General features: G+C 45.2%; 7 protein-coding genes across 7 annotated transcripts; 2 read left to right on the top strand and 5 right to left on the bottom strand.

Moving 5' to 3' along the window:
• Nucleotides 1-10,788: 10,788 nt before the first annotated feature.
• On the bottom strand, nucleotides 10,789-12,098 carry EDB93DRAFT_1102434 (uncharacterized protein; the record flags this gene model as incomplete). The annotated part of the gene is made up of 4 exons (XM_041447211.1): nucleotides 10,789-11,276; nucleotides 11,327-11,468; nucleotides 11,527-11,763; nucleotides 11,829-12,098. 4 exons carry the CDS (start codon nucleotides 12,096-12,098, stop codon nucleotides 10,789-10,791), a joined length of 1,137 nt encoding a protein of 378 aa, XP_041309842.1.
• An 844-nt stretch (nucleotides 12,099-12,942) lies between these two features.
• Nucleotides 12,943-17,779, bottom strand: EDB93DRAFT_1102433 (uncharacterized protein; the record flags this gene model as incomplete). Its single annotated transcript, XM_041447210.1, has 19 exons — nucleotides 12,943-13,728; nucleotides 13,776-14,159; nucleotides 14,355-14,438; nucleotides 14,473-14,525; nucleotides 14,575-14,637; nucleotides 14,668-14,690; nucleotides 14,752-14,880; nucleotides 14,970-15,247; nucleotides 15,448-15,517; nucleotides 15,758-16,169; nucleotides 16,265-16,661; nucleotides 16,719-16,761; nucleotides 16,831-16,913; nucleotides 16,958-17,124; nucleotides 17,262-17,322; nucleotides 17,359-17,423; nucleotides 17,473-17,484; nucleotides 17,535-17,611; nucleotides 17,664-17,779. The coding sequence occupies 19 exons, from the start codon at nucleotides 17,777-17,779 to the stop codon at nucleotides 12,943-12,945; spliced, it is 3,303 nt and encodes a 1,100-aa protein (XP_041309841.1).
• Nucleotides 17,780-18,587: 808 nt separating this feature from the next.
• On the top strand, nucleotides 18,588-19,450 carry EDB93DRAFT_1102432 (uncharacterized protein; the record flags this gene model as incomplete). Its single annotated transcript, XM_041447209.1, has 5 exons — nucleotides 18,588-18,643; nucleotides 18,806-18,956; nucleotides 19,012-19,060; nucleotides 19,160-19,182; nucleotides 19,235-19,450. 5 exons carry the CDS (start codon nucleotides 18,588-18,590, stop codon nucleotides 19,448-19,450), a joined length of 495 nt encoding a protein of 164 aa, XP_041309840.1.
• A 349-nt stretch (nucleotides 19,451-19,799) lies between these two features.
• Nucleotides 19,800-20,469, top strand: EDB93DRAFT_1102431 (uncharacterized protein; the record flags this gene model as incomplete). Its single annotated transcript, XM_041447208.1, has 4 exons — nucleotides 19,800-20,036; nucleotides 20,080-20,181; nucleotides 20,248-20,304; nucleotides 20,341-20,469. 4 exons carry the CDS (start codon nucleotides 19,800-19,802, stop codon nucleotides 20,467-20,469), a joined length of 525 nt encoding a protein of 174 aa, XP_041309839.1.
• Nucleotides 20,470-21,123: 654 nt separating this feature from the next.
• EDB93DRAFT_1248496 (uncharacterized protein) lies at nucleotides 21,124-21,934 on the bottom strand (the record flags this gene model as incomplete). The annotated part of the gene is made up of 3 exons (XM_041452720.1): nucleotides 21,124-21,324; nucleotides 21,646-21,668; nucleotides 21,715-21,934. 3 exons carry the CDS (start codon nucleotides 21,932-21,934, stop codon nucleotides 21,124-21,126), a joined length of 444 nt encoding a protein of 147 aa, XP_041309838.1.
• A 407-nt stretch (nucleotides 21,935-22,341) lies between these two features.
• EDB93DRAFT_1081713 (uncharacterized protein) lies at nucleotides 22,342-22,724 on the bottom strand (the record flags this gene model as incomplete). Its single annotated transcript, XM_041445643.1, has 2 exons — nucleotides 22,342-22,385; nucleotides 22,442-22,724. The coding sequence occupies 2 exons, from the start codon at nucleotides 22,722-22,724 to the stop codon at nucleotides 22,342-22,344; spliced, it is 327 nt and encodes a 108-aa protein (XP_041309837.1).
• A 1,137-nt stretch (nucleotides 22,725-23,861) lies between these two features.
• Nucleotides 23,862-25,820, bottom strand: EDB93DRAFT_1102429 (uncharacterized protein; the record flags this gene model as incomplete). Its single annotated transcript, XM_041447207.1, has 7 exons — nucleotides 23,862-24,007; nucleotides 24,056-24,243; nucleotides 24,299-24,588; nucleotides 24,719-24,983; nucleotides 25,035-25,177; nucleotides 25,219-25,402; nucleotides 25,486-25,820. The coding sequence occupies 7 exons, from the start codon at nucleotides 25,818-25,820 to the stop codon at nucleotides 23,862-23,864; spliced, it is 1,551 nt and encodes a 516-aa protein (XP_041309836.1).
• Between the last annotated feature and the right edge of the window lie 400 nt (nucleotides 25,821-26,220).

The raw sequence follows: 26,220 nt of genomic DNA, 5'->3' as shown, positions 1-26,220 counted from the left end.
GGCTGACTGAGAACCCTTCCTCACCGGGAGGAGGGACCATAGAATCTGCATCCATGAAATAAGTTGAGAAGTTAGTGAGGTTGAAATTGTCGGATGGTGTTTGCAACATCATGCTCGGTCCACCACTCTCTGTGCTTAACAAATGCTTGCGCTCCACCAAATAAAGTTCTGAGAGATGGCATTAGGAGAAACTTAATGGAAGTATGAATGGGACATACTTTTGAGGAGAGTGGAGCGCACTTCACGTGCATCCTGTTCACATTCGCAAATGGCTCCAGCATGCAGTGTTTTGACTTTTCCCCCACCACCAACATGAACAATGCATCGTCTTGAAACGCCACCCAGGGAATTGCGACTGGCAGGCATGGGGAACAGAGGTGTGTAGTGAGTGTTAGCAGCAACAAGGAGGTTATGAAGTTTTGCATGTTACCTTGTTGATTTGCTGTGGGGGCTATGTGTGCAGGAAGCAGAGACAGATCTGGTCCATTGATGTAGGAACAGAGACTGGTGTATAGTCTTTGTGTATGGAATATGCATGATGTATAGTCACTGTAGTGAGTATTAGCAGCAACGAGCAGGTTGGAAGCAGAGCCAGATTCAGTCTGTTGATGAAGGAATAGAGATAGGTCTATAGTCTGCATGTACCACCAAAAAATGCTGGAAGAAATGGTGAAATTTGGTGTGAGCACGTTGTTTGGCAGGTGTTTGCATCAGTGTGACTGCCAAAATAAGCCTGGGAAAGACATACTGGAAAGAGAAGTCAAGGCTGTTTGAGAAAACACTCACAAGTGACTGAAACCAGCTGGGGCGCACCGCCGGTGCTTGATACCAATGCAAATAAGCTTAATTAAGTGGCAGAGAGAGTGCCCACTTTACTAATTCAGATATGTGGGAATCATAGGTGTACTCAACTGACCATTTTCGATGTTTTGGGCATTTGAACTTTTCCCACACTCAATTTCTTATCTATTTCACTTCCTCAGCACTCAATAATTGTTGGATTGTTTTGTAAATTTAGATATATGATAGTGAAGGTATCTGAAATCTACTCCAGGTGTCTGATTATTAAATTTCAATGGTTTGAAAGTATGGGCTTCTTATCAGTAGAAAGAGCAAGCATCTATGGTTGGACATGGGTAAACCCACAGGTATGATCACCCAAACCCACACCCGTACCTGCAAACTACCCATACCCTTACACCCAAGGGTACTGAGGGGTATGGGTCACTGTAAGGGTTACAAACAGGTAGTGGGTACAATGGGTACCTCTGCTACCCGTGCTAGTAATATAATGCTATCCCATTCGTTATTGAGTGCCTTGTCCTATGCATCAGCCTCGGGCAGACTAGCCACGGCGCTAATATCCTTGTCCTTCACTAACCATAATTGACTCCATAGTCCAACACAAAGTAGAGCGTGGGTGGACTGAGCTGAGAGCTGATTTCAGACATGTGACAGGAGCAGGCGTCCACGGCTGAATATTCGTTCAACGTCGACAGATGTTGCTAATATAATATAATTAAAACTGAATTCACCAACAATTAAAACAAAACATACCTGGAATCGTTAAATAGTCAAGCACCATGTGGGAAAGGTGAGGGTAGGTCTTGTGGTGTCCATGCCACCAGGTGATTGGATCTGCGATGTCTTCAATGTCAGTTTTAAGGTAGTTTTCGAGTTCCTCACCACTCATCTTGACATGTGCAAGTGCGGGGAGCCGGTCAAAAATGTTGCCTGATTCATCATCCTGAGTGTTCAAATAAATTAGTATCAAAACAAAAGCAAAAGGGTCGGTACACACCTTATCAACATTATCAGCCACTGCGGGCTCATTGGATTCAATGTCTACTGCGCGCCGAGAACCATATGACTGTTTGAATTCCAAATGAATGAGTTTCTCTGCAGTGTGAATCCACTCTTGTGGCCAGCCTGCAGATCTGGAATATGCTAGCTTATGGCGGGGATGAAGTACTACAATAAAATGAGTGAATATATGTAAAAAAACATACAGACCACATACCCATTGCAATGTGATAGGCTTTGGATGCGTCAGTGAGCAAGTAATAGCAATTGAGAGTGTGCTTGGCCAGTCTGAGACCTGCACAGATTACAGGGTCAAGGTGTTCCTTCTTGATGATGGCGCTGGTGAAGACATGGTCGATGTGATCCATAGCAGGAATCACCATGGCGAGATTCGGCATTGAACGAGAGAAGAAGAGTGTTGCGTCCTTGAGAATCTGTTACAAGGTAAATGTTACTATTAGCTCAAGTTGGCATGTGACGTGTCACATCACAATGATCACATACCTTGAGTACATTGCACAGCTGCTTCACAAGCAGCCATTCATTAGGCTTTAATTCATACTCACCTAGTCCAAGCTTTCTTTTATCTGTAATCACATCAATGCCCTTCCGATATTTGAGAGCAAAGTTCAGCATATCATAAGTGGAGTTCCATTGTGTAGATACATCATGTGGCATGATTCTCACAGCTAACTTCAGATCTTCAAGGATTGATTTCCACGCAGGAAGGAGTATGGTGGTGGAGTGAAGTATTTTGTATGCGAGTTTGCGAAGCTGCAAGGGCATGAGATGCATGGCAAGGTAAGTGATTCATACTCACCTTAATCTATACCACCTTGATTGGATGGATACTGTGCATCAGCTCTGCATGCTCATTTGCGCTCAACAATGCAGCCTCATCAACCCACCCATCCTCATCATCATCTCTATCACCTTCATCATCAACACCACTCGGATCTTCCTGCATTTCAAGCTCTGGAAGATCTTCCTTGTCTTCCTTGTCTTCGGTGAGTGAGCCTTCCTCCACAGTATCACACAACTCATTTCCCTTTTTCTTGAACTCATGGAGTAACGACTTTGCCACTAGATTAACTATGTGCAAGAAATACTGTGTTTGGTTCGTTTTGCCACCAAAACTTGGAAGGATCTTTGCGAGCTTTGCAACAAGTGTGTCGTTTGATGATGCATTGTCTGCTGCGACATTTAATATCTGCATGTCCTTGTGAGGTGAGTTTTCTGTGCTGATATTCGAGTTTCATACCCTATCTGATATTCCAAATTCTTCTAGGATTTCTGCAAACACTTCGGCCAAATTCGCACCTGTATGTGACTATAACTAGTCAGTGGGAGGTATGTCTATATTTCTGTTTACTTTTACCTTCAAAACCTCAACAATATCAAGGATCATGGATAGCGGCTGTCCCTTGTGCTCAAGATGGACGGATACTGTGACATATGCACGATGGTTTGGCGAAGTCCATGCATTGGTCGTGAAGTTCAGCTTGCCAGTATAGTCCTAGTAAGTAATATTATTCCTTCAAAATTATTTGCGCAACATTGATGACTCTCACCTGCAGCATTCTTGCTATATGTCTCCATGATTTAACAAACACCAACCTGACATCTCACGCAACAGTTTTCGGTGTAGGTATGTATTCTGGCCATCCCATTTTCATTAAAGAGATGAATCCTCGATCCTTGACAATCTCAAAGGATTGCAGCCTCTCTGAAACCCATCACACAATCTCGGCACTATTACCTGTGGATTAGTGGCACCCTTGTAGCAAGTGATGTTACACACCAGGATTCTGCTCATGTGTGTTGCTGATGTGAGTAAGTAATTTTTCCCTTGCCTTTGTGATCAAATGAAGCTTTGATTGACCCTGTTTCAAGCAGACTCTTGATTGGCCCATCATGTGCTGCTTTTGTGTTGCCACAATCAACTGCAGCTTGTAATGCTGCATCACCCCAACAGCTCTTCACATGCTTACGCATGTTGGTTGTTGACTTTGTGTCTTTCTTATTAAGGTAACACCGAACTTTGTGGTTGCAGCCATGGGCTGCACATTTGAAAACATGGCAGCAGCGCTGGTTGTGATACTTGATTGCCGGTGTCAGGTGAAAAAAGCATATATAGGTGAGACCCAATCCTTCATGAGTCTTTCTGTAGCCATTTGTAATTAGTACTGATTAATGAGTTTAGAAATCAAACACTACCTAGTTCAGCCTCCAAGGATTCTGCTATATCTTCTACTGAAATTTCCTTGGCCTTTTCAGCATCATCATCAGGGATTTCAATGGCATCTGTGAGAGATGCCTCCTCTTCTTCAGTCCGTACTGTGGCTAAATAGGAAGTTGGGCCTGGGGATGGACTTTTTGTAGCTTGTTCTGAGTTGACAGATGATGCTATTTTGTTATGTATTTTGTTATGTTTAGGTGCAACAATAGTGTTAGAAGCATTGTCTGTTGCCTTCCGCTTGTTTTGGCCCTCAGCAGCCATTGCCAGAAGTTTTTCCTTGGGCTTCTTAGTCCGTTTGGATAACATGACTCGAAATGTTGGTAAGATGTGGTAAATGAATTCATGAGGTGATATGATCCATTTAGAGTTAAGACATTAAGGTTTGTGCTACCATACAGTCTGAAGGTACCTATAAATAGTCCAGTGGTATGTGGGTCATACTGTTGCTACCCATACCCATACCCCTGGATACCCTTATCCATGGCCCCCAGGGGTCACCCATACCCTTGTCCAACCCTACAAGCATCTACACTAGCTCAAAACTCCGGCCTATTGATGGCTGATCCATGTCATCAAAAGCAATTATATATGATATTATAATGATATATGAACAGGTTGTATTATTTATGCAAGAGGAAGGCAATTAAAAACATCAAAAGTGTCAAAAATGTGATTTTCTATGTTTTTGTTCTTGTAGAAGGATCCTATGTGTGTCCTGCGCCAGCTATATAATATATCTACTGTAAATATACATAGAAATAGACTCCTTACATTAATTGAGGTCCGGTCCTACAGAATAAATTTTCACAGGGGGTAAACCACAAGGAGAGGGGGGGTACACCATGCAACAGGGTGTGATCCTATGGTCCTGGGCTCCTGATACATTGTTCCTATTGTTTAATAGATGCTGGGAATAATTTTACCAAGTCTGTTCACCTATAAATGATCAAATGGGAACATATTCTGTGTTTTCTTGCATATATGCCATATTGATTGATGTCAGACGCTTCAGGGGGTCAAATAAAGATGGGAATCTACTCATATATGCTCATAAACATGTTCTGAATATCATGGAACACTTTTCCACCAAAGGGGCAAAAGTGCGAAAGTGTTCTGTACCCTATCCTATGTTGAATTGCCCCTGGAGGAGGAGCAGTCACACAAACAAACAAAAAAAGTGGTCTATTATATTATATTATACACATATGTACTAAACTACTACTTATATATACAGGGGGAGCTATTGTGGTGTGGTGGTGAAGCTGCAATGATGTGTGGAGGGTGTGGGAATAACTAAAATTGTGGGGTGTACCATATTGGGTGATGTTTTGGGTGTTGTAGGGTAATTCCCACAGTAGGTGGCCAAAAATGCGAAAAATGCGGAGTGTGGGAATAATGTGGGAAGGCCCTGATTTGAGGAGCAATCTATTTTTAAGTGTTCTGGGGAAATTCCCACAGCATGGCCAAAAATGCGAAATAAATTGGGTATTGTGAGGTTCCCATGGTTGCAATGCAATACACCGGTTCTGCCGTTGACAATAGATGAAGTCATGTGCATCATTAAAGAGAAAATCACGTCGGGCATATACGAGGCTTCAATGGCCGCATATCGCTTGTGCTGGTTTCGTGTAGTCAAGAAAGACGGCAAATTGCTTCGCCTCGTTCATGACTTGCAGCTGCTCAATGCAGTGACAATTCGCAACATGTCAGTACCCCCCTTTGTCAAACACCTTACTGAATCTAATGCAGCGCAGATTTTCCAAGGCGATGTAGCCTTTATTTTACAGGATGAGATTCCGAAGCATCACTCATCAATGAAGGGAAGTAGGACTCAAGGAGAAGTTCAGATGGTAGTTCAGAAGGATGTTGATTTAGAGATCGAGGGAGAGGCTAGACTTGAACAAATACAGTGACGCCCACTCATCTAATCAGTGTGTCCATATGCACCTGTAAAACACCCTCCCCACCTTCCTTTTCTTTCAGCACCGCACTCCATCATTACCACCGTACACAGTCACATAGCGACTTGAGTACTTGTATCATCTTCAGCACACGCCAGGGACCCTTTCAACACGAACTGCACAGCAATGGTCCCGCGGATTGGAAGACTTGCGCATCTAAAACAGCCGGCAGGAATGGCGGACTGGTGGAGGTCACCCTTCACCAGGGCATTTGCAAAGACGCAGTGGGGGACACAGGTGTCCCCCTTTCCTAGTTAGTATTGTCCTACATAGGGTACCACACCCCAAATGGACAGAAATTGGATTTTTTTTTTTAAAAAAAAAGTCCATTGAGACGCAATATGAACTCGCAGACGGTACTTATGAGACCATACCTGAAAACCCCGGCATGTGTCACTTCATCTGGGAGCATCTAACCATCATGCATTGCATCTTACAGCGGCTCAAAAATGTCGGTGTTACAGTCAGCACGACAAAGTTTGTTCTCGCCATGCCGAGCGCAGTCATCATCGGACATAAGTGTACTTTCGAGGGTCGCATACCCAAAGACACTAAAGTCCAGAAGATACGAGATTAGCCAGAGCCTACCAAGCAGTCGCAAGTCCATGGTTTCTCGGGAACCTGCGGCATTTTATGCATTTTCATCCATGATTTTGTGTGCAAGGCGCGCCCACTAACTAATCTCACCAGGAAAGATGTTCTGTTCGTCTTCAGACCTGAAGAACGTGAATTGTATCAGATGCTCAAGGACTCAGTATTAGAGTCTCCCGCTCTTTGCTGCCTCAATTATAAGAATGAGTGCGAAATCATCCTCGCCATTGACACATCCAACATTGCGATCAGGTTCATTCTGTTGCAAGTAGGCGCAGATGGCAAGCAATATCCTAATCATTTTGGCAGCATAGTGCTGAACGAGGTGGAAAGCTGATACTCGCAAGCAAAGCTAGAGCTCTATGGACTCTTTCATGCGCTTCACACAGTTCACGTATTCATTTTCGGAGTCAAGAATCTCACCATTGAAGTTGATGCAAAATATATCAAAGGTATGATCAATAATCCGGATCTGCAACCTAACACGACCATCAATCAATGGATCACGGGCATTCTATTATTTTCATTCAAACTCATTCACATATCCACAACAAAACACAAAGGCGTTGATGGTCTCTCAAGGAGGCCACTCGCTGATGAGGATCCTCTCGAGGAGGACGATGACCACGAAGATTGGATAGATTGCGTGTACTCATTTGGAGTCACAATACTAAACGATAGAATGCAACACATTGTGAGCAGTTGCGTGAAACTCATCCGCCATGCGCATCAGAATGCACACATGTCTTTTGACTTGCGCGCACCAGTACATCGCGTCTTCCTAGATGTCACGCTGGAAGAAGAACCAGAGCCAATCATCCCTCGCTCAGAGGCCGCGCAAGCATTAGACATGTTGCTCGTCTTAACCAAAAAGTTTCTCATTTCGTGCAAAAGACCTGCTGACCTTTCAGATCACGAATTTGCAGCATTCATCAACTATGCCACATGTTTCTTTGTTCTCGAGGGCAACCTCTGGTGAAGAGAACCCCACAGAAAGCACCAGCTAGTAGCACCGCCGCGCAAGCGATATTGCCTTCTTAAGGAAGTGCATGATGATCTGGGACATAAAGGTGTTTATACCACGCGTGTGTGGTTGCTACTATGCTTTTGGTGGCTGCACATCATCGAAGACATTAAGTGGTACGCGTGAACGTGCCACAATTGTCAGGTTCACAAGATGCGAAATTTGCATATCCCACCGACGGTTCCGATACCAGGAGGTTTGTTTTGCAAAGCGCACATTGACACGATGAAGATGCCCAGAGTGGGCAGATTTGAGTATCTTGTGCAAGCGCGCTGCACACTAATGTCGTACCCCAAATGGTGCATGTTGCACAAAGAGAATACCAAAATGCTAACTGCTTTCATTTTCGAATCACTCCTTTGCAGATGGGGTCCAATCACTGAGATCGTGACCGATAACTGCCCCGCGTATAGACTCGTGGTAGATGAACTCGCACGAAAGTACGGGATTCACCTGATTCGCATTTCACTGTATAACTCGCAGGTGAACGGTGTAGTTGAAAGACGACACTGGGATGTCCGGGAGGCCATCATCAAAAGTTGCGACGGTGATGACTCGCGATGGTATCAAGTTGTTCATTCTGTTTTCTGGGCTGAGCACATGACTATTCATTACGTGACGGGCCTTTCACCTTATTTCATGGTTCATGGCGTTGAGCCTATTTTTCCGTTTGATTTAGCTGAAGCTACCTTTCTTGCTCCTTTGCCGAGCCGAGCCAAGGCGCATTTACCACCGCTGACCTTATAGCATGGTGCGCGCGCCAATTACAGACAACAAAAGTATAGACCACTTGGAAGCTAATAAAACTATAGAACCCGATAAAGATGAACCCGAGCGCGCGCAGGACAAATAGCGTGCGGAGGCTCGCTCATTGTGTACTCTCATATCCGCACCCCCGCATTCCCAAATTCTTGACACTCGCCCTCGTACATATCATACCGCAATCACAATAACAAAAACATCGCAAAAATAAAGAAAACACAAAAACACAGTCTCACTAGAAGTATTTACTCTCAGTTTCACCCCGGGTTTTGTCTGGTGACCTCAGTTTCTCTCTTGCATCTCGCATATAACCCATGCATTCACTGAACATAACACAAACAGACTCTATTATATTGCGTGCATCACGCGTAATACCCAAAACAGTATATACAGATAGGTTCTCCTAATTGACTCACGTGCGCATAACCATCCACATAGACCTTCTATTTCGAATGCGTGAAGCCGTGCCACGCACATTTTATGTAGACTATACCTGATCACTATAATCACTCACAGTGTTAAGATTGTGCTCAAAGGTTCAATCCGAAGGGCTTGGCTTCAGCTTGTGCGCTGCGCCCCTTACCCGATGTAGAAAGCTGATTCCTGCTGGGCTCAGCAGAAATTGTACTACCTAGACAACAAATATTTAGGTAGATCTTAGCATGACCTATGCTGCTATACTTGCAGAGCAAGTGCGTTCGATCCTAAAGGGATTGCTAATTGGTATTAGTAGTAAAAATGCGTCAGTAATGCAAATAACTAAATGTCTGATGGTGCGAAACAATGTCCGAAGGTAATCCAATGATGTCCGAAGGTACTTATCTGATGTCCAAAGCCAAAGTGCGATGTCTGAGATTTCGGACTTTCAGACTTCACAATAATGGGTTGGAAACTTTATAACGAGTGTTGGATTGCAAGCGGTATGCGCAAGTATAACAAGTGATGGAGTATGACAGTGAACAAATGGTAATATTTCGCAATTGCAACTAAGAACTACGAGAATATTCTGGGTGATCCGCAGAGTCAGGAAACGGCTCCTAACTCCTGGATGATGATTGCTACGGGTCACTACAGAGTATTTAAGTAAGTATGTAGAAATTTGGAAAACTACAGGCGAAGATAGTAGCGATATATTTTGGGTCTGATGTCCTATGTAATAAGACACGAGGTGCTGCGGACATGTAATAACGCGGTACAAGTGTCAGAAAACGTGCACGGGAATAACTATGCACCTAGTGAGGCTAGTTCGGATGGACAGGACACGGGATGGACAAGTGCGCGCGAAGTGCGATCGGCCGATGCAATGTCCGAATGTCCGATGTGCCAGATCCGATACGGAGTGGCTTGGACATGTGCGAAAGTGCGTCAGACATGTGCGCATATGTTTCAGGTGTTGGCGCGAGTATGGAAATACGTGGTTTTGAGCCCAACACCACGACCATCGCTACACCGAGTACGTGCCCCTAACTTCCGAAGGCTAATGGACGATGTCCAGATTCCGATTGTCCGATGTGCAGGAATTCCGGTGGATGTTTGGGAACAGGTGATAAGACTAATCCAGACGATGGCCGAACTAGAAAGGAAACAGCGGAGGACTACCAAAGGTAGAGGCAGAGGTGATAAGTCTATCGGGATCGACCCTAAGACTAGCGGAGGTCGACGAGAGAATAACTCAAGTCAAACGGAGGGGAGAATGAGCAGAGTCTAAGATAATATTCGAACTAAAGATGTACATAGATTCTACAGGGTTTATATACTATGGAGGACTTAATGGAGGACAAGCCAGCGCAGTCCGAAGCTATGTGAGGCTGTGGACGGAGGTTATAGAAAAGTCAAACGCTAGTCTATCGAAAATAGTAAATGAACCTGGAGATGAGAACAGAGGAAAATAAAGGCGGAAGTGAAATGAGGTACGGAAAATAATATAGTCTAACTGGAATAGGAACATACAAAGGGATTAGGCACGGAAGTTAGACGCGGGTCGGATCTGGAAATCCAGAAATGATGTGTGTGATACGTCCAGGTCCGGAATGCGGGATATGACACACAGCAGGAATAGACACAGACAGTCGCACAAAGAAGACAAGTCGAGCGCGAAGCTCACACAATCACGCATATATCGCTAATTATCCTTCCTTTTCATTCTAACTATACCACATTCGCTCACAAGTACTATTTAATTGATATCCAGGCCCAATGGACTCTTTGGACATGGACATGGAACCGGACTAGGACTTAGGGGAAGATCACATGGACTTATAATTGGCACGATGCGAAACGACTATATTGTACAGCATGCAAGGAAAAAGTATAGTAAGCGTGATTTGCGCACAGGTGAATAAATGTATAGTACAAGTGTGAAGGCGGCGTGCAGAGAAGAAAAAGAACAAGGGTATAGTAGCATCTATCTACTTCCATGCACACTCCTGCCCCACAACAAAATCGTCCATCTCCTGCCCCATCACCCTCCATTCATCTGAGAAAGAGTAAAGGTGGTTGCTCATCATGATGAGCTCTTGTTGCTGCTTGCGCGCCTGATAGTTCAGGTTGTGCATGAATTGGTTGTAGTCGTCCTGCGAACTGCGCAACTTCTCAACCTCCTCCCGCAGATGTTCGTTGTCTGCCCGAAGACACTTGTTGTCGGCGCGAAGGTGCTTGTCGTCTGAATCATCAGTGTGAATCCTCGAAGGCCCTGCAGTGGTGCGCACGGGCAAAGGCTTCACCGGCCTGGGTGCAGGGCACACCTTCTTTGGCACTTCCTGGACCTCCACCTCAGACTTGCCAGAGTCGCCGGCATCATCAGCCGTGGTCAGCTCGACCATCGGAATGCGCTCTTTGGCCACATGAGGCACCTCGTGTGGCACTGCAGCAGTCTTGGACACCTTGCGCTTGGTAGCTATCACAAATGTTAGATCATTCACAAACTAACATAACAAGACCACTCACCAAAGTTGCATGCTTGGTGTGAGCATTCGCAAGGCCCACAGCACGCGTTCTTGCCCTGCAAACACTTGACCCCATGCTGCATGCAGTTCTCACAGGGAGGGTCAAGTGTCTTCTGTGCAGTTGACATATGCCCACCAGCCTTCTGTCAATGCAGATCAAAAGTTAGCCAGATGCGAGGGAAAGAACGAAAAGACACTCACAGGTCTACACATGTCTGGGTTCTCCTCCCTCTCCTTTCCCTTCCCCTTCTCCTTCGCTGCGTGAGCCGTGCGCGCCTCTGCCATAATCTTCTCTGCCACCTCCTTCCACCTGCTCACCATTTTCCTTGCCACTCCGACCCACTTGTTAAGGTCCCACAGAATCTCCTTCTCCTCATCACCGATAGGAAGGAGCACCTCAGCTTCCAGCGCATCGCACGTGCAGACGTGCGCATTAGCCTATAAAGATTAGTACAGTCAATCAGTAAATAAGACTAAGACGCGAAAAGACGTGTGCCACTCACCTCAAAGTGCACCCACTCGCAGAGCCACAACTCAATATCTTCCAGACGCTCTTGGAGGAGCTCTGGACGTGAGCCCAACAACATGCCCACTGATGGAAGGAGCGCGTTCCCAATGCGGAGGACATGGTCGCCAGTGGACTCGACAACAGGCGCAGCCTCAGGAATTTCCTGAGCCAGCTCCTCAACCACCAGCACAGCCTCGATAGGCACCTCAGCCTCAGGCAAAGGTGAGCAAGGAGGGTCAAGCAAAGATAAGTCAAAGTTGGTCATAGTAAAAGGATGATTGGATTGTCGTGGTTAATCGAAAGATGAGAGAACAATGCATTGCCACATAGTGCTCTTTTAAATGCGCTAACCACAATTATGTCAGCATCCACGCTAATTTTCGAGGTCACAAGGTCGATTGCCAGCACTTCATTTTTGGAATATGGACCGCAATCACATGACACCTCTCATCAAAATTTTCTCTAAGTCCATGCGCGCGAACGCGCACACGTGCTGACTGGGGACAGTCAGATTTTAAAGTCTCCTGCTGTTGTAGAGCCTCGCGTCTCCCACATAGTTCAGTCAAAGCCCAACATAGAACCTGTACCCCGGACATGCCAAAAGGTCATAGAAGCTGTGCAGCCAGAGGCTGGCCGGCTGTACTAAATTCACATATATGTGGTACTGGCCAGCACATAGAGGCATGTACAGTAATATGTGACTAGCTATATACTAGGTATCAGCTATGGACATAGGACCAGTGCTAGCCCGTAGACCCTGTCCAGCCAGAGGTGTAGGACCTGTACTGGCCAGACATCAAATGAGAGGGAGCTGGATCGTAGACCCTGTCCGGCCAGAGGGGTAGGACCTGTACTGGCCAGACATCAAATGAGAGGGAGCTGGCCCGTAGACCCTGTCCAGCCAGAGGTGTAGGACCTGTACTGCCCAGATATCAAACATCTCTAAGATGTATCTCCAGTTAGACAGAGCAAAATATCATTATATTTGATATACATTGATACCAACAAGGTGATATAGGTGTGAGCAATATAACATGAGCCATGTGATAAAATGCTAAAGTTTCATGGCTTTCTTAGTGGGCTGCCTAGATCTGGAGGATCGATGGATATCAACCTTGACCTTCTTGGATGGCTTTCGAGAACCACTGGACTTGGCTCTTTTTTTTCTCTTTCACCTCCACCTCCACCTCCACCTCCACCTCCACCTCCATGTCCTTGCCCTCCTTGCCCTCCTCATCTTTCTCCACCTCCTCAACTCTCTGTTCTTCAGCTAACCGCCTCTCGTCCTCCTCCTCCTGGTTTTCTAGGAGCCTACTGGTGTCCTGCAGCTCCTTCATGGTGGCCTCAAGCATCCGATTCTCCTCCTTCAACTTCTCATTCCTGGAAGTATTCTCCTCAAGCATCTGCAACTCATCTGCTAGCTTCTGCCTCATCTCTGCCTCGACAACTCCCTTCACACTATCTTCGTGATCATGAGCATCATCTTCAGCTCCAAGTCCACCTCCACCAGCAGTGTTATTGAGTATAGAACTTTCCTGCTGAACATCCTTCGACTTCAGTAGATGCATAAGTCTGCCTCTGACCTTGTTAACCGACTCTACGACCAGGTCAAGCACCTTGATATCCAAGATCAAGGTGCTAATGTAACTGGGAGTCTGGAAGGTGACCTCATCAGCCTCATATTCAATGGCTCGCTTACACTCCCTAAGCAGCAATCCAAGACCAAGTGTAACTCGCATTGCGGATGGCAAGCCAGAGATCTTGATAGATGCAACTGTCTCTAAAAACTTCTGCACCTCACCATCCACACAGTGCACATCATTCGGAAGGTAAGACTCTTCCCAGGACCAAGTTGCCCAGGCAGGCCATTCTTTTTGCTGGTTAAAATTTGGTTCCTGGACTCAGTCAGTATGAAGTATCACTCGGTCAATTGACAGCATACTTTGCCCAAGTCTCTGATGCCCTCAACTAAAAGAAGGTATTCATTGTTGCTGCTCAGAGACTTCAAGAATGGGATTCGATCCTTCATAGGCACCATTGCAGGAGCACCCTCCTGAGCACCTGAAGGTCGGCTGGCCATTGCTGTCGTACGACCCGTGGAAGCTGCTGCGGCCAACTCATTTGCACCCTTGACTAGGTTTGCCCTACGTGACGTAGATGGTGTTCCACCCGACTTGCTTTTGGAGGAACTGACCGGCTCAATTTTGACATACATCTTCTTCGTTTTCTCCTGGTGGGGAACCGCGTCCCTAAGGAGCTCCTTGCTCATATCACCTATTTTACCTGCAATGAATATCACCATTTTCTTATTTTCCTCCTTCCTAGCCTGCCAGTGAGCCCAGGGCCCTCATATGAGATGGAACTCTCAAGATGAAGCCTTCTGGGATCGAATTGAGGTCCAGGTAGAGAAAGGGCTTTGCCACCACCTCGCGCCAAGGCACCAGTTTGTTAGTGTCGGTAAAGACCTCTGTATAATGTATCATAGGTTCCACAAAAACCAGTGAAGCAGACAAATACTCACTGTATGATGCACAGAATATCTGATGCACCAATTCTTGTTGCCCTCTGGTGCTAACTCCAGCTCAGGAGGGAAGCTTCGGGTACCCTTTTTTGTCCAAAATGACTTCAGGTGGGCTGACCTTGCCGTCATCCTCCTCATCATCAGTTGACTGGTCATCATTTTCATCCGGGTCTCAATTTTTCTTAAATAAGGTAAAATTCTTAGAACAATAGACACTCACAAAATTCTAACTTAGACCATTCTGCAAATTTTTCAAACCCTTCAGAGATCCATTCCTTATTCCCTCATGAACTCTGAGTAAAGGGTTTTTTACTGTTGACAGGCTTCGACTCATGACTAAATAATAATAGCAAAGTGTCATTATACCGTAATACCAAAGTGCTAAAAATACACTCACACGATGACATTTAGAGTCTGGTCAGCAGATTTCTTGTGACTAGCTAGGATCATAACCTGACATCCCATAGTACGACACATTTGTTCAGTGAAGTCATCGAGAATTCTTTTGAGGTACCTCTTTCGATACCTGCCAAGGCAGTTAATCCGAGCATTAGAATAGTTATTTTAGATACTCACATCGTCTGGGATTCCAGAGGAGCACCATCCCTATTTCACTTTTCCCTTGCATTCTCAACCTCCTTCTGTTGTGCAGGGGTCATGTTTTTGAACCAATCTCTAGCATGACTGGTTCTATACTTGATTTCATTCTTCACCCCTAACTTCGCTTGTTCCTCCTTGTCATACTCGTCAATCTCCTGCTTAAATAGCTTCTGGGCAACGTCCCAGTCAGTAACTGCCTTCTTGTAGAAGGCTGCATCCTTAGGACAGGCTGCTGCCTCTCTTTCCTTGGGGGACAAGGTAGATATCTCATCCTCTGGCTCATCTCCTAAAAGCTTTTATTCCAGCCGTAAGTCATCCTCGTCAGTCAAAAATTGGAGGTAGTATCGCCTGATAGCCTTCGTATTACTGTAAAATTAGTTATTAAATACACAAAAATTTGATCACACTTTTTTCAATGCCTTTGATAACTCAACCAATTCATCCTGTGATTTGTTTTTGGCAATAATATGGTCCTGGACTGTCCTCACAATACCTCGACATGCGTCCTGAGATGCAGCCAAACATTCGGTCTGATGGAGAGCAAGTATGCCCTCAAAAGATACCTGCCATTCAGCCATGATGAGTTTAGTGATTAGTGTGAGAAAAGGGTCAATGGTATGAAAGGTATGTGTGACATAGCAAAGAGTCGGCCATTGATGACTCTAACATAAATTTTGCAAACACAATTACATGACTCTGGAACCACGTTGTAGGCACACAAAATCAAGTCAAATTATTGCAAATGAACATCTACCAAACTAACTATTTGTGAGATAAATCAAATCCTCATCCTCTTAGCAGACCCTTCCCCATCCATACTCCTCTGATGCTTGCCCTGTGTGCTTAACTTAACTGGAAAAATTGTGGAAGGAGACTGGAACCACCCAGTAGTCTTTGTCTTAGCAGCATTGACAACAAAACCAGGTGGTTTGTCGATGTGGAACTTGTGTTGTCCAAGGCGACTGGAGAGGGAGAGAAGACCAGGGAATGCAGTGCAGATGTCGAGGTCCTCTATTATCACTTGCTCCGCTAGAGAGAGCAAAAAGTGGGTGGCAACCAGAGGCTGAAAGCGTTTGGTGGAGAATATGATGGAGGATGCGACACCGTAGTTGAGTAGAGCTTCCTGGAGCTCACTAAAGGTGTCACCATGGGCCACAACCGAGCTGCACACTAGGAACATCATGATGGCGCCACCAAGGACGCCGCAATAGGGGCCTAGGACAGTAGATAGTACCAAATATCACATAAGTCAAGAAAAATGCAAAATAACAGAGACCTTACCTGAGAGACGCTCATAGCGACAAATTTACCTTTCTCTCTCCCAGCAAAAAGCCACCCGCTATCTTCCTCGGAGTGATCGGAGAAGAAGGCCAAGACACGTCTGCTATGCGCAAGATGAGACTTGAGCTGGGTGATGCGGGCATCCTGCGCGCGCATGTAATCGTGAATGCTCTTGTGTGTGGTGATGTCGAATGGGACCTCGATATAAATGTACCCACCATTGGGAAAGCAGTGCTCCAAATAGTGAGAGAGCAGAGGAACGGGTGTCACAACCTCATTACTGCCACCCAGAATGAAGTGGATGACAGCAATGGGTGCAGCAGCCAATGCTGCAGATGATGCAGTCTTGAACCTGCCGTTCAATTGAAGGTAACCCTGCAGAGCAGGTTCTCCTCCTTGAGCTGGCAGGCTCCCTCTGTAGAATCCCTGTAGTCATTAGTTAGCTTTATTCAAATTGAAAATGAAATAAAACAAAGGACTCACATAGTAAGGTGCAGGCACCTTATGGGTGCGCCCAGTATGACAGCTAAGGCACCAAAAAAGGATGTCCAGTTGAGCCACCAGGCTGCAAGAGTCGGACGGCACATCAAGGCACCTGCTACACATGACCCAAGGGCAAGCACTGCACTCATAGAGCACAACGTCCCCCTCGGCGCCGTCACGGCAAATAAGACACCACTAACAAATATTAGCAACAATAAATGCATGAAGAAAGGACTTACTGAGCTGTGGGCATCTGGTTGTACTACCTCAACCTCCCCCTCACTACTTGGGCTTGCTGGAGGAGGAGAGGCAACTAGCGATCCCAGAGGTCCACTGAGTTGCCTAGCAACACCGCTGGCAGCTCGCTTTTTGGCAGTATTCTTAGTCATAGTGCTGAAAAGAAGGACTTAGTAGAAAGAAGGAAGGTGTGAGGCGCAGAAACTGAACCGGCCAGTTGAACCAACAGTCATGTGACCGTGGACAATGAGTGGCATGTGGCAATCACCAAATGTAAGATCTCAAGTTTTATCAGGACCAGCTTACCTTTATCACCCATAGTACAACACATTTCTGTGGGTTCTAGATGAGATCCAGCATCGCAAATCTGGCGGAGATAGTGGAGTAGTGGAAACTAATATACAAGAAGGAACTGTTGGATCATCATCAAAGTTCCAGACCACCTTTTCACACAGCAGGATTGCAGACCTGAACATGCATAAAGGGGAGATCACAATATGCAACAAAAGAAACTCACTAGTGGCGGAAGCTGGAAATGATCTCCAACCAAAACAAATTTATCAGCAAACCAAAGCGGACCTAGACATGTGGGCAGAGTAATCTGAGAAGCTTTGTCAACGATGCAAAAATTGAATGTCCTGCGAGAAAATAGGGCACTGATTGGAGACAAAAATGAGCACAAGCAAAGATATCAACAAACCAACATACTAATCAATTGACAGGCAGGTAGGGACAGGTAAGTCTGGAATAAATGTGACCTGTATCATTTCTGGGTACTTGAGAGGTAGTTCGAGGTGTATAGTGTTGTCTTCGAACATGAGCATGATTTGGATGTGAATAGTAAGTAGTAAAGAAAAGACTTAATGATTTTTTGTGGTGATTTGACCCTTTGGGCTATCCCAAGGTCCAGATACACCTTGTGAGGGTACCTAGACCATGGTTAATGTCTGGTTTTGAAGCCTGCTTGGATGTGTATGGTTTGATGGTAAGAACACATGTCTGAGTTCTAGTTTGGGTATGTTTACCTGGTGTTGCCTCTAACTGTGGGTCCGGTTTGCTCCAAAGTCTGAAATCTTTAACATCCAAATTCCTCATGTCTAGTTCAAGTACAGATAGACTACTAAGTACGAATTGCATCTAGGCAGATGGCTTAACCACATCCAGATAGGGTCTGGTCAATTTCTCGTTTCCGCAGTGATTGCTGCTTGCCTCATGGCTTATTACATAGGTTTGGACTTGTTTATCTCACTACTAGTTTCGCCTATGGATTCCGGTCTCTCACAGAAGTAGGATATAATCTCGCTTGCTGCCTACTGATACTACACTTCACTTCCCGTACTTCGAGTCATAATTAGTAGAGTCACCTTGGTATATTCGTAACTGCGCAATTGATCTTAGTTCATTCGGAACAATTGTTTGGCTAGACTGCTGCCAATTCTGCACTTCATTTATTCTTGAGTTCCAATAGATTAGTGTCGTTCCGGGCTATGGACGATTTGCAAAGTCTTATATTATTATTTGACACATCAACATACCAACACATTGACACACCAACATATATTGATCTTTGGACAGCTCTCGCAAGTCTCGGAAGGCATTGCGCTACTTCGGACAACACTGTCACAGCTTTGGATGACTTTCAGTTGCATCGGACAAGTATCTTGGTACTTCAGACGAACATTAGAAAGGTTTACTTCCAATATCTTGTCTACTCTCTGACTGTATAAGACTTCCCTTGCATTATCAAGATAGTTCTTTAGGTTGTCTCTTGGGATGAAGCATACTTGCATCTCTCAGGACTAGGGACTCACATTCTGTAGAGCCCAGCCCAGATCTACTCTTTACACCAGGCACAATGAGGAGAAAGAGGAGAAATTGCTTAAGAGATGTCCTCCTGACCATGAGGAAACAAGGTTTATGGATATACCCGCCACAATTCTAGATGTGTCCAGCACCATCATCACATGGTACCTCCCAGACGCCCTGACAGCCACAACACAGGTGTGTGATATACATTGTTACTCAATATATATTAAATAACAAATGGTACCCACAGAAGGAAATTTGGGCAGCCACTGATTTGCTGTCTCTGAGTCTGGAAAAAAGTGTGAAGGTCGATGGGAATTGGTGAACCAATCCAGAGTGGTTCAAACACAGCTCTGAAGATGTTGGTTTACCTGCCGGGTGCATCAATTTATCTCCAGCATGGTTTCAACAGGGGCACAAGGTAAGATTTGATAGGATGATGATTTCGGTAGTTTAACTCACCAATCCCATAGAATCTATTGGACCCGGAGGTATCTGCATCATTAAAGGGACCATTGTCCGAGGGAATCCTGAATGTCATTGCGAGGCCGGCAGCCATCGCCTCAGGATCATGCATCTGGAGCAGTACTGGGCAGGGTGATGAACATTTTAAGCCTCGGAGAAAAGGCAGAAAGCAAGGAACTGCCAAGAATGTCCAAGATCCTCCAGTACTGGGCATCCGTATTTAACACACTATCCATCATTTCCAATCATCAAACCCCACATCATTGAGACCATTTATCAATTCCTGAATGCTTCGATATTCTCACCACTGTGGGAAATTATTCTAATGCTCGGATGAGCATGCCAAGCCTTCAGCTGGAGTTCAGGTATGATCCCGGGTGTACGATTGGATTTTCCTGAAGGATTGTCAGACATGGGGTTCATGAGGTGGAGGGGGATAGGGTTGGGTGGGCATGGTATATGAGGGACTCTGTTCATATTTATGCCAGGGTTCCCTCATGCCGATGGGCTAGGGTGGATTGACGAACCCTACCACCATGTGGAAGATGAAACAACTAGAAAGTCTAATTACCCATGTCAGTACCTGCTTTCGAATACCAAGTACGAACCATCTCTCTTGATGACACTCAAGCACCAACACATTCAGCACGAGGGAGTGGGGTTTCAGTTGTAGTGCGCAGTTACAAAAGGCCAGCCCTGGGTTGGAGTACCACAGAAGATATCATCAACTTTACCCTAGGCAATGCTAAGAAGAACAGTCTGTTGCAAAAGGAACCTACAAGTCAAAAGGGCACAGAGAAGCAAAGAAATGTAAGTATTAATGCTGCTGTACAAATTTGAAAATGGTATGGAGGCGACAGAAGATATCATCGACCTTACCCTAGGCAATACTAAGAAGAATGATCTGTTGCAAAAGGAACCTACAAGTCAAAAGGGCACAGAGAAGCAAAGAAATGTAAGTATTAATGCTGCTGTACAAATTTGAAAATGGTACTGAGGCGAAGGCTATCATTGTATTTAGACTCAGATCCTATCAATGTTCATCAAAGCCAACTCGGAAATTGATATCCGGACCTTGGTAATTGGGACTTGGTGATCTGGATACAATATCCAGACCTTGGTAGTTGGATTTCGGGAGTTGGGAGTCGGTAATGGAGATCTGGAACTCAGAATTCAATATTCAGAACACGAACATCGGTACTCAATGCTCAGACCTCGGCACTCGTTATTTGGAGCTCGCTAATCGGGTCTTGGCACTCGGGTCTCAATATTTGGACTTCGGTAGTTAAATTTTGGGAGTCGGGAATTGGTAATTGAGATCCAGAACTCGGAGTTCAATATTCGGCATTCAACATTCAGTACTCGACGCTTGGTACTTGACACTTGGAACTCAAACCTCAATATTCGGAGCTCGGTAATCGGGTGTCAGTAATTGGGTCCTGATATTCAGACCTCAGTAGATGGATCTTGGGAGTCAGGAGTAGGTAGTTGAGATCCAGAACTTAGAATGCGATATTTGGCATTCAACATTCAGTACTCAACGCTCGGTACTCGACGCTTGGAACTCAAAACTCGATATTCGGAGTTTGGTAATCGGGTCTTGGTAATTGGGACTCAAAATATGGAGCTCGGAATTTGATATTCAGTATTCAATACTCGGTACTTGACGCTTGGAACTCAGCATTTGATATTCGGAGCTTGATAATCAGATCTCAGTAATCAGGACTCAATATCTGGACCTCGGTGATCAGGACATGATGATCAACATCTGCACCATTTATTTTGGGACTCTCCATATAACATTATGTTAGATATTCAATATTTACATGTGATTTTCAGTACTCATAAAATCACATATGGAACTTGCACTTCAACATTTTCAACTGAGTAACTAGAGCTACTCTCCTCTGCCTCTCTTCAATCTGTCTAGAATAACAGTGTAGATTTGTATCTCTGCCATCTTATCACGGATGCCCTCACGTTGCTCCTCAAGTAATGTCAGGAGGTGTTCTCTAATCCACCTCAGTCCTATCAGTGATGGAACTGAGGTATGATCCACCTGCTCCGGAATTGTCAGACCATCATTATCAATGCCATCCTAGAACAGATCAGTCATGAATCAAGGAAATGGAATAAGAATCTTACTAGCCAATTCTGGTAGTGAAAGATACAGCAAGTCATCACCCGATCCCATTGCCATGGTTCATTCAGGATTGCAGTTTCTCCCATCTACCATAGGGTATCATAGCTGGATACAATCTGGGATGGATCTCTGGGATCTGCGACATCATGAAACAAACAGATATAATATGAAAAGATGTGATCCAGAACCATGTTCCAGGTGTGACCAGGAATCAAATGGAAAATATGAGCAATAGGGCTGGGAATGACCGAAATGATGTTCCTTGCAGCTGAGTACTGGAGGATGGGTGTGACAAAAGTCTGTGGAAGATGTCAGCATTAACTGCCAGTGTCATCAGGGTCTTACAGTAATCTTCCATTGCAGCCTGGCTTTGAAGTGCCTGATCCGAGCCGATGGGGGAAGATTGTTGTTTGCAGCCTCCGCCTGATATTGGGAGATGGATGCACGATGTAGACATTGACATGGTAGCTGAAATGTCTGCAGGAGTGAGAGTGAGGGGCCGGTACTCATTGAGGGAATTCTGATTGTCAGAAGTAGATGCAGGAGAAGGATATAATTCAGGCATGGCTAATGCAGGAGTATGACACTGGCAATGACAATGACAGTTGGTTCAGATGTGAAGATATCATCCACTGATGGATGGATAAATTTTTCAAACTCCGACATGGGCTGACCTGGCCAATTCCCAAGACTAAATTTGTATATCGAAATGGGTGTTATATCTCATCGGCAATAAACCATTCATTCATCTTGGGAATCTGTCAAAACAGTCTGCAGGTGTTGAAATCCTGCCTGGGTGTCCTGCACCAGCAATGAATACATTCGGGATTGCCTTCTGGAGTAGCATGCATGACCCGGAAGTCGTTTTATGGATGATTCCTGCATCTGGTCGCCCCATTTGGTTGCTTTCTACAAGAAAAAGTTACATGTCCAATCCATCTCGAATTAGACCAACATCAGCTCTTCCTTCCATCAATCCCATAGTGCCTTTGCCCGGAGCCAGTGAACTTGGTAAACTTCATATTCGTCCAGTCAGCTCAATGTCGGATGTGTTGAGCATTAGGGAACTCACATTCCTCATTCCATGATTGATCCGGACCCTGCATGTTGACCTCGACAGACCAGAACCACGCAAGGGATTCGTTTTGTTGACCACGGGCATTTGGATCACCCAGGCAGTGTTGACTTTGAGCTGCTTGCCAAGCAGGGGTTTGTATTTCTGAAGTTGGCCATGCCCTGTTGTAGAGATTCGCACTATTGCAGGTCTGCAACACGTTATACTTCAGTGCATACCACCTGGGTTCGCAGCACCAACTCGCAGCATCATTCCCTAGCCTTTTCCCAGCTATTTCCATATTGGGCGACACTTTCCCATACATGCGACCCTTGCATGACATTCTCATGCTTGCGCATTGCTCGCTTTCCCACGCTTTCATTGCCCTATCATCCAGGAGCATCCATCCACTGTCCAGCAAGTCTCTCTGGTATGTATTTTCACTTTTATTCAATATGGCACCATATTAGAGCATGGACCCTGACTTACATACCTTATTACACACATTATCTCACACCCGGCTCACTTAGTGAGACACATATATAGGTCCGCATTTTTCACCCTTTATAGGACACCACTCCTTACCTTAGTGGAGTTCCCTCATGATGTCCATAGCCAGATTCAGAATTTATTAGCACTCTTTTGTTTTCATTTGAGCCCTCGTTTATTGCTCATTGCATTTTTCCATTTTTGCTATTTCGCATTTCGCATTCCCACGCCTTGCGCGCATGTCGCTCACTTCACACAGCCACTGCACGACTGTGGATTTGTCTTCTTTGCCTCCCCTTGGATCGAACACGCTTGTCCCTGCAAGCATAGCAGACTAGGCATCACACTGATCACTATATCAGCTTCTTGTGTCCCTCTCCTTGCATTTACCATTTGACCAACAGCTGAGTTGATTCACCTTCATCGTGTCAAGTTTCATCATTTGCTTCCTGATCTTGGTATATATACTCACATGTAGGGAGACAGCCTGCTGCACTGACATCACCTGCGACCAAGCTCGAGTTTTCAGGGCTTGAGATTTGGCTTGCCTGACCGTCGTTCAGAATAGGACTGCTTTGTTGCACAAGTGAATGCAGAGGTTGTGAAGTGCATCATTTGCCTGCCCTTCGCAAAGGGACATCTCCAGCAGAATGAGATCCTCTGCCATCAAGTGTCTGCATTGATCTACCCCGAGGTTTGATGGCAATGGGATCACAATGAGCTCAGGGGAGTTCATCCATGTATCAGATGTCTCGGTAAAATCTTCCGGGTCATCATCAAGATCATCTAGGATGTCTATGTTCAAGTTGTCAGGATCGTCATCTGCATTGAATCCCTCTCCGAGATGCATGACAGCAGAATGTGTAAATCCATCTATCTGGCCTTGGAGATGATCTCATTGCCGGGTGATGTTTAATCTCTGTGTCTCCATAGTTTGTTTTCCGATTCTTCAGACCTCAATGAGCAATGCAATTTGAGCCTCCTTGATTGCCAACCCCATTGATATCCATGTTGCCACAGATCTCTGAGATGGTGCTGCATTATGGGCATTACCCTGCTCTAGCAGTCTAAGTTCAATCTCCTTTTTGCTCAGTGCTGAGTGCGAAATTAATATGGACTTCTATGGAGACATGGTCAGCTTACCCTTCTTGATATTTATCTCATAAACATCCATCACCGTGGGATCATTTATTCTCCCAGATTGAGCGATCCTCTCATTGGCTAACCATTCTGTCTTCAAATTGGTGGGTGCTGCTTCATCGAGTCTGTCAAAAGCCTTTTCACTTTCGGCGATGCAATTTTTCGCCTGCTTGTATTTATGGCAAAGGGTCCTTTTCATGCAGATCATCTTGCAGAGGTTGGAATCATTCATCTGAAAATCGAGACATTCCCCAAGCAGCAGGGGAAATTAGGTTGAGACGTGCCCAGAGAGTCTCCATGATCTCTCCATGTATCCAGCCAATCCCTTCAATGAAATTCGACACATATCGGACATAGCAGCTGTCTTGATGTCCATGCACATGCCACAAACCAATGCCAGGAATGATGGTCAATTCCGGTACCATTTCAAGAAATTGGCTTTGATCCACCTGAAGATGAAGGTGCTTGTTGTATTGACAGTTGATGTCATAAAAGGTGACAGCCCTGGTAATGCCTTCGATGTTGTGCTGGGCAGCCTCACAAAGGGTGTAGTCCATGTTTATTTGTTTGCAAATGATGCATGATCAACTTGTAAATGTAGAACTTCATGTTCGGCTTACCTTTCACCTTTCTGAAAATCAACCATCACATGAGGGAGAAAGCAACCATGGCGGGCACAAGCAACCCCCCCCCGATACCCATTGACTCCAGCTTGTGCTGAGCCACATTTGCTTGATTCACTGCCCGGTGATTGTTGCAGCTCAATTTTTCCAAAGTGTCAGCAGCCTCTGCAAGATGTGCTTTATACCTGTCCTTTCCCACCATGAACCCCAGCCCATCGGCAAGCCATACTTCATCAAATGGCTTGATGGGATGCAAGTGTTCAGCTTTGAAATTACTGTCCATCACAAATGACCGGGTATATTTGCAGCTTGGAGTTCTTATCATCACTTAGGTTACTTAAGTATGAAACTAGACTCACTCATCAAGTGTTTCATTCCCTGACAATGATATGTTGATCCCAGGCTGAGGACATGTCGGGCAAAACAATGCGAGATCACCAGCATTCAGGGCATTGGAATGATGGCCAAAGCCATGCAATTTCATGGTCTTCAACTGCCTCCACTATTGAGCGACTCTCATGAGCTCTCTGTATCAGTCCTTACCAAGTGTCTTGTCAATATAATGTCTTTTAGATGAAGGAGATATATCATTACTGGAACAAGGTGAGGAAACATGCTGGAGGTCATTCGCTGGAGCTTGCTGGAATAGTTCATTGCAGAGGTGCCGCATTCTAGGTTGTCCAATAGAAAATTGTTGAGCACTCTGAAGGTGAACACAGTCTTTGGCCTGTTGAATGATGCAGGGAAAAATCCATGTCAAAACATTTGAATCTCTGGATTCATCGCATTTGGACAATCACACTATTGAACCTTGATGCGATGAACTCTGGACTTGTTGACGATGACCATGGTGTTTTCCTTAGGCTGGAACTTGGGTCCCAACATGGATCGTAGATCTTCAGGCTCAAGCTGGTCTTCCAGTTCGTCTCCTTCAAACAAATCCCACCTATTTTGGAGTGCAGGACATTCTTTGCCATCATGACTGAGGTATATGACAAGTCCGACATGAGCGAGACAACTTTGCTCGAAGAATTGACCATTTCATTGAGTGATCCAGTGGAAAGGATTGTGATGATGTTGACTCCTGCAACATCCCATGCAATAGAGTGGCTCCCCAAGACAATCTTGACATTTGTAGACCCCATCCTGGTTGCAGACGATGCATCTCCTATCTTCTTGAGGAGCTTCTCAATCCAGGAGGTGATGCAGATATGATTCCTGCCTTGGCAGCCATTGCCTTAGGTAGTTATTCTGGCTCTGCATTTGTTATACTTGGCAAGGTTTGAACGACACTTGAATGGTTTACATTAACTTGCCATTGTTTTTGGAAGCTGCAAAGGCTTAAATGAGCCTTGGTCTTGCTCATAAGTATTATCAGGACAGTCTTCCCAAGTAGGTGGTGCCTGAACAGGGTGAAGTGTTGGTTATTCCAGGGGAGAGTTAGGCATGGACTGTAGGCATGTCATCTTGTGCTTGCAAGGAGGACCTTGACCCAAGTTTTCCTACCTTTCCTCCCCCTTGCTTCTACCCTGTGGGATGTTTGCA

Source organism: Suillus bovinus (genome assembly GCF_016758785.1).
Source record: "Suillus bovinus strain UH-Sbo-P2 chromosome Unknown EDB93scaffold_14, whole genome shotgun sequence".
Lineage (NCBI taxonomy): Eukaryota > Fungi > Basidiomycota > Agaricomycetes > Boletales > Suillaceae > Suillus > Suillus bovinus.
Note: the sequence above shows the minus strand (reverse complement) of the source record. Positions and strands in the feature narration are given on the sequence as shown.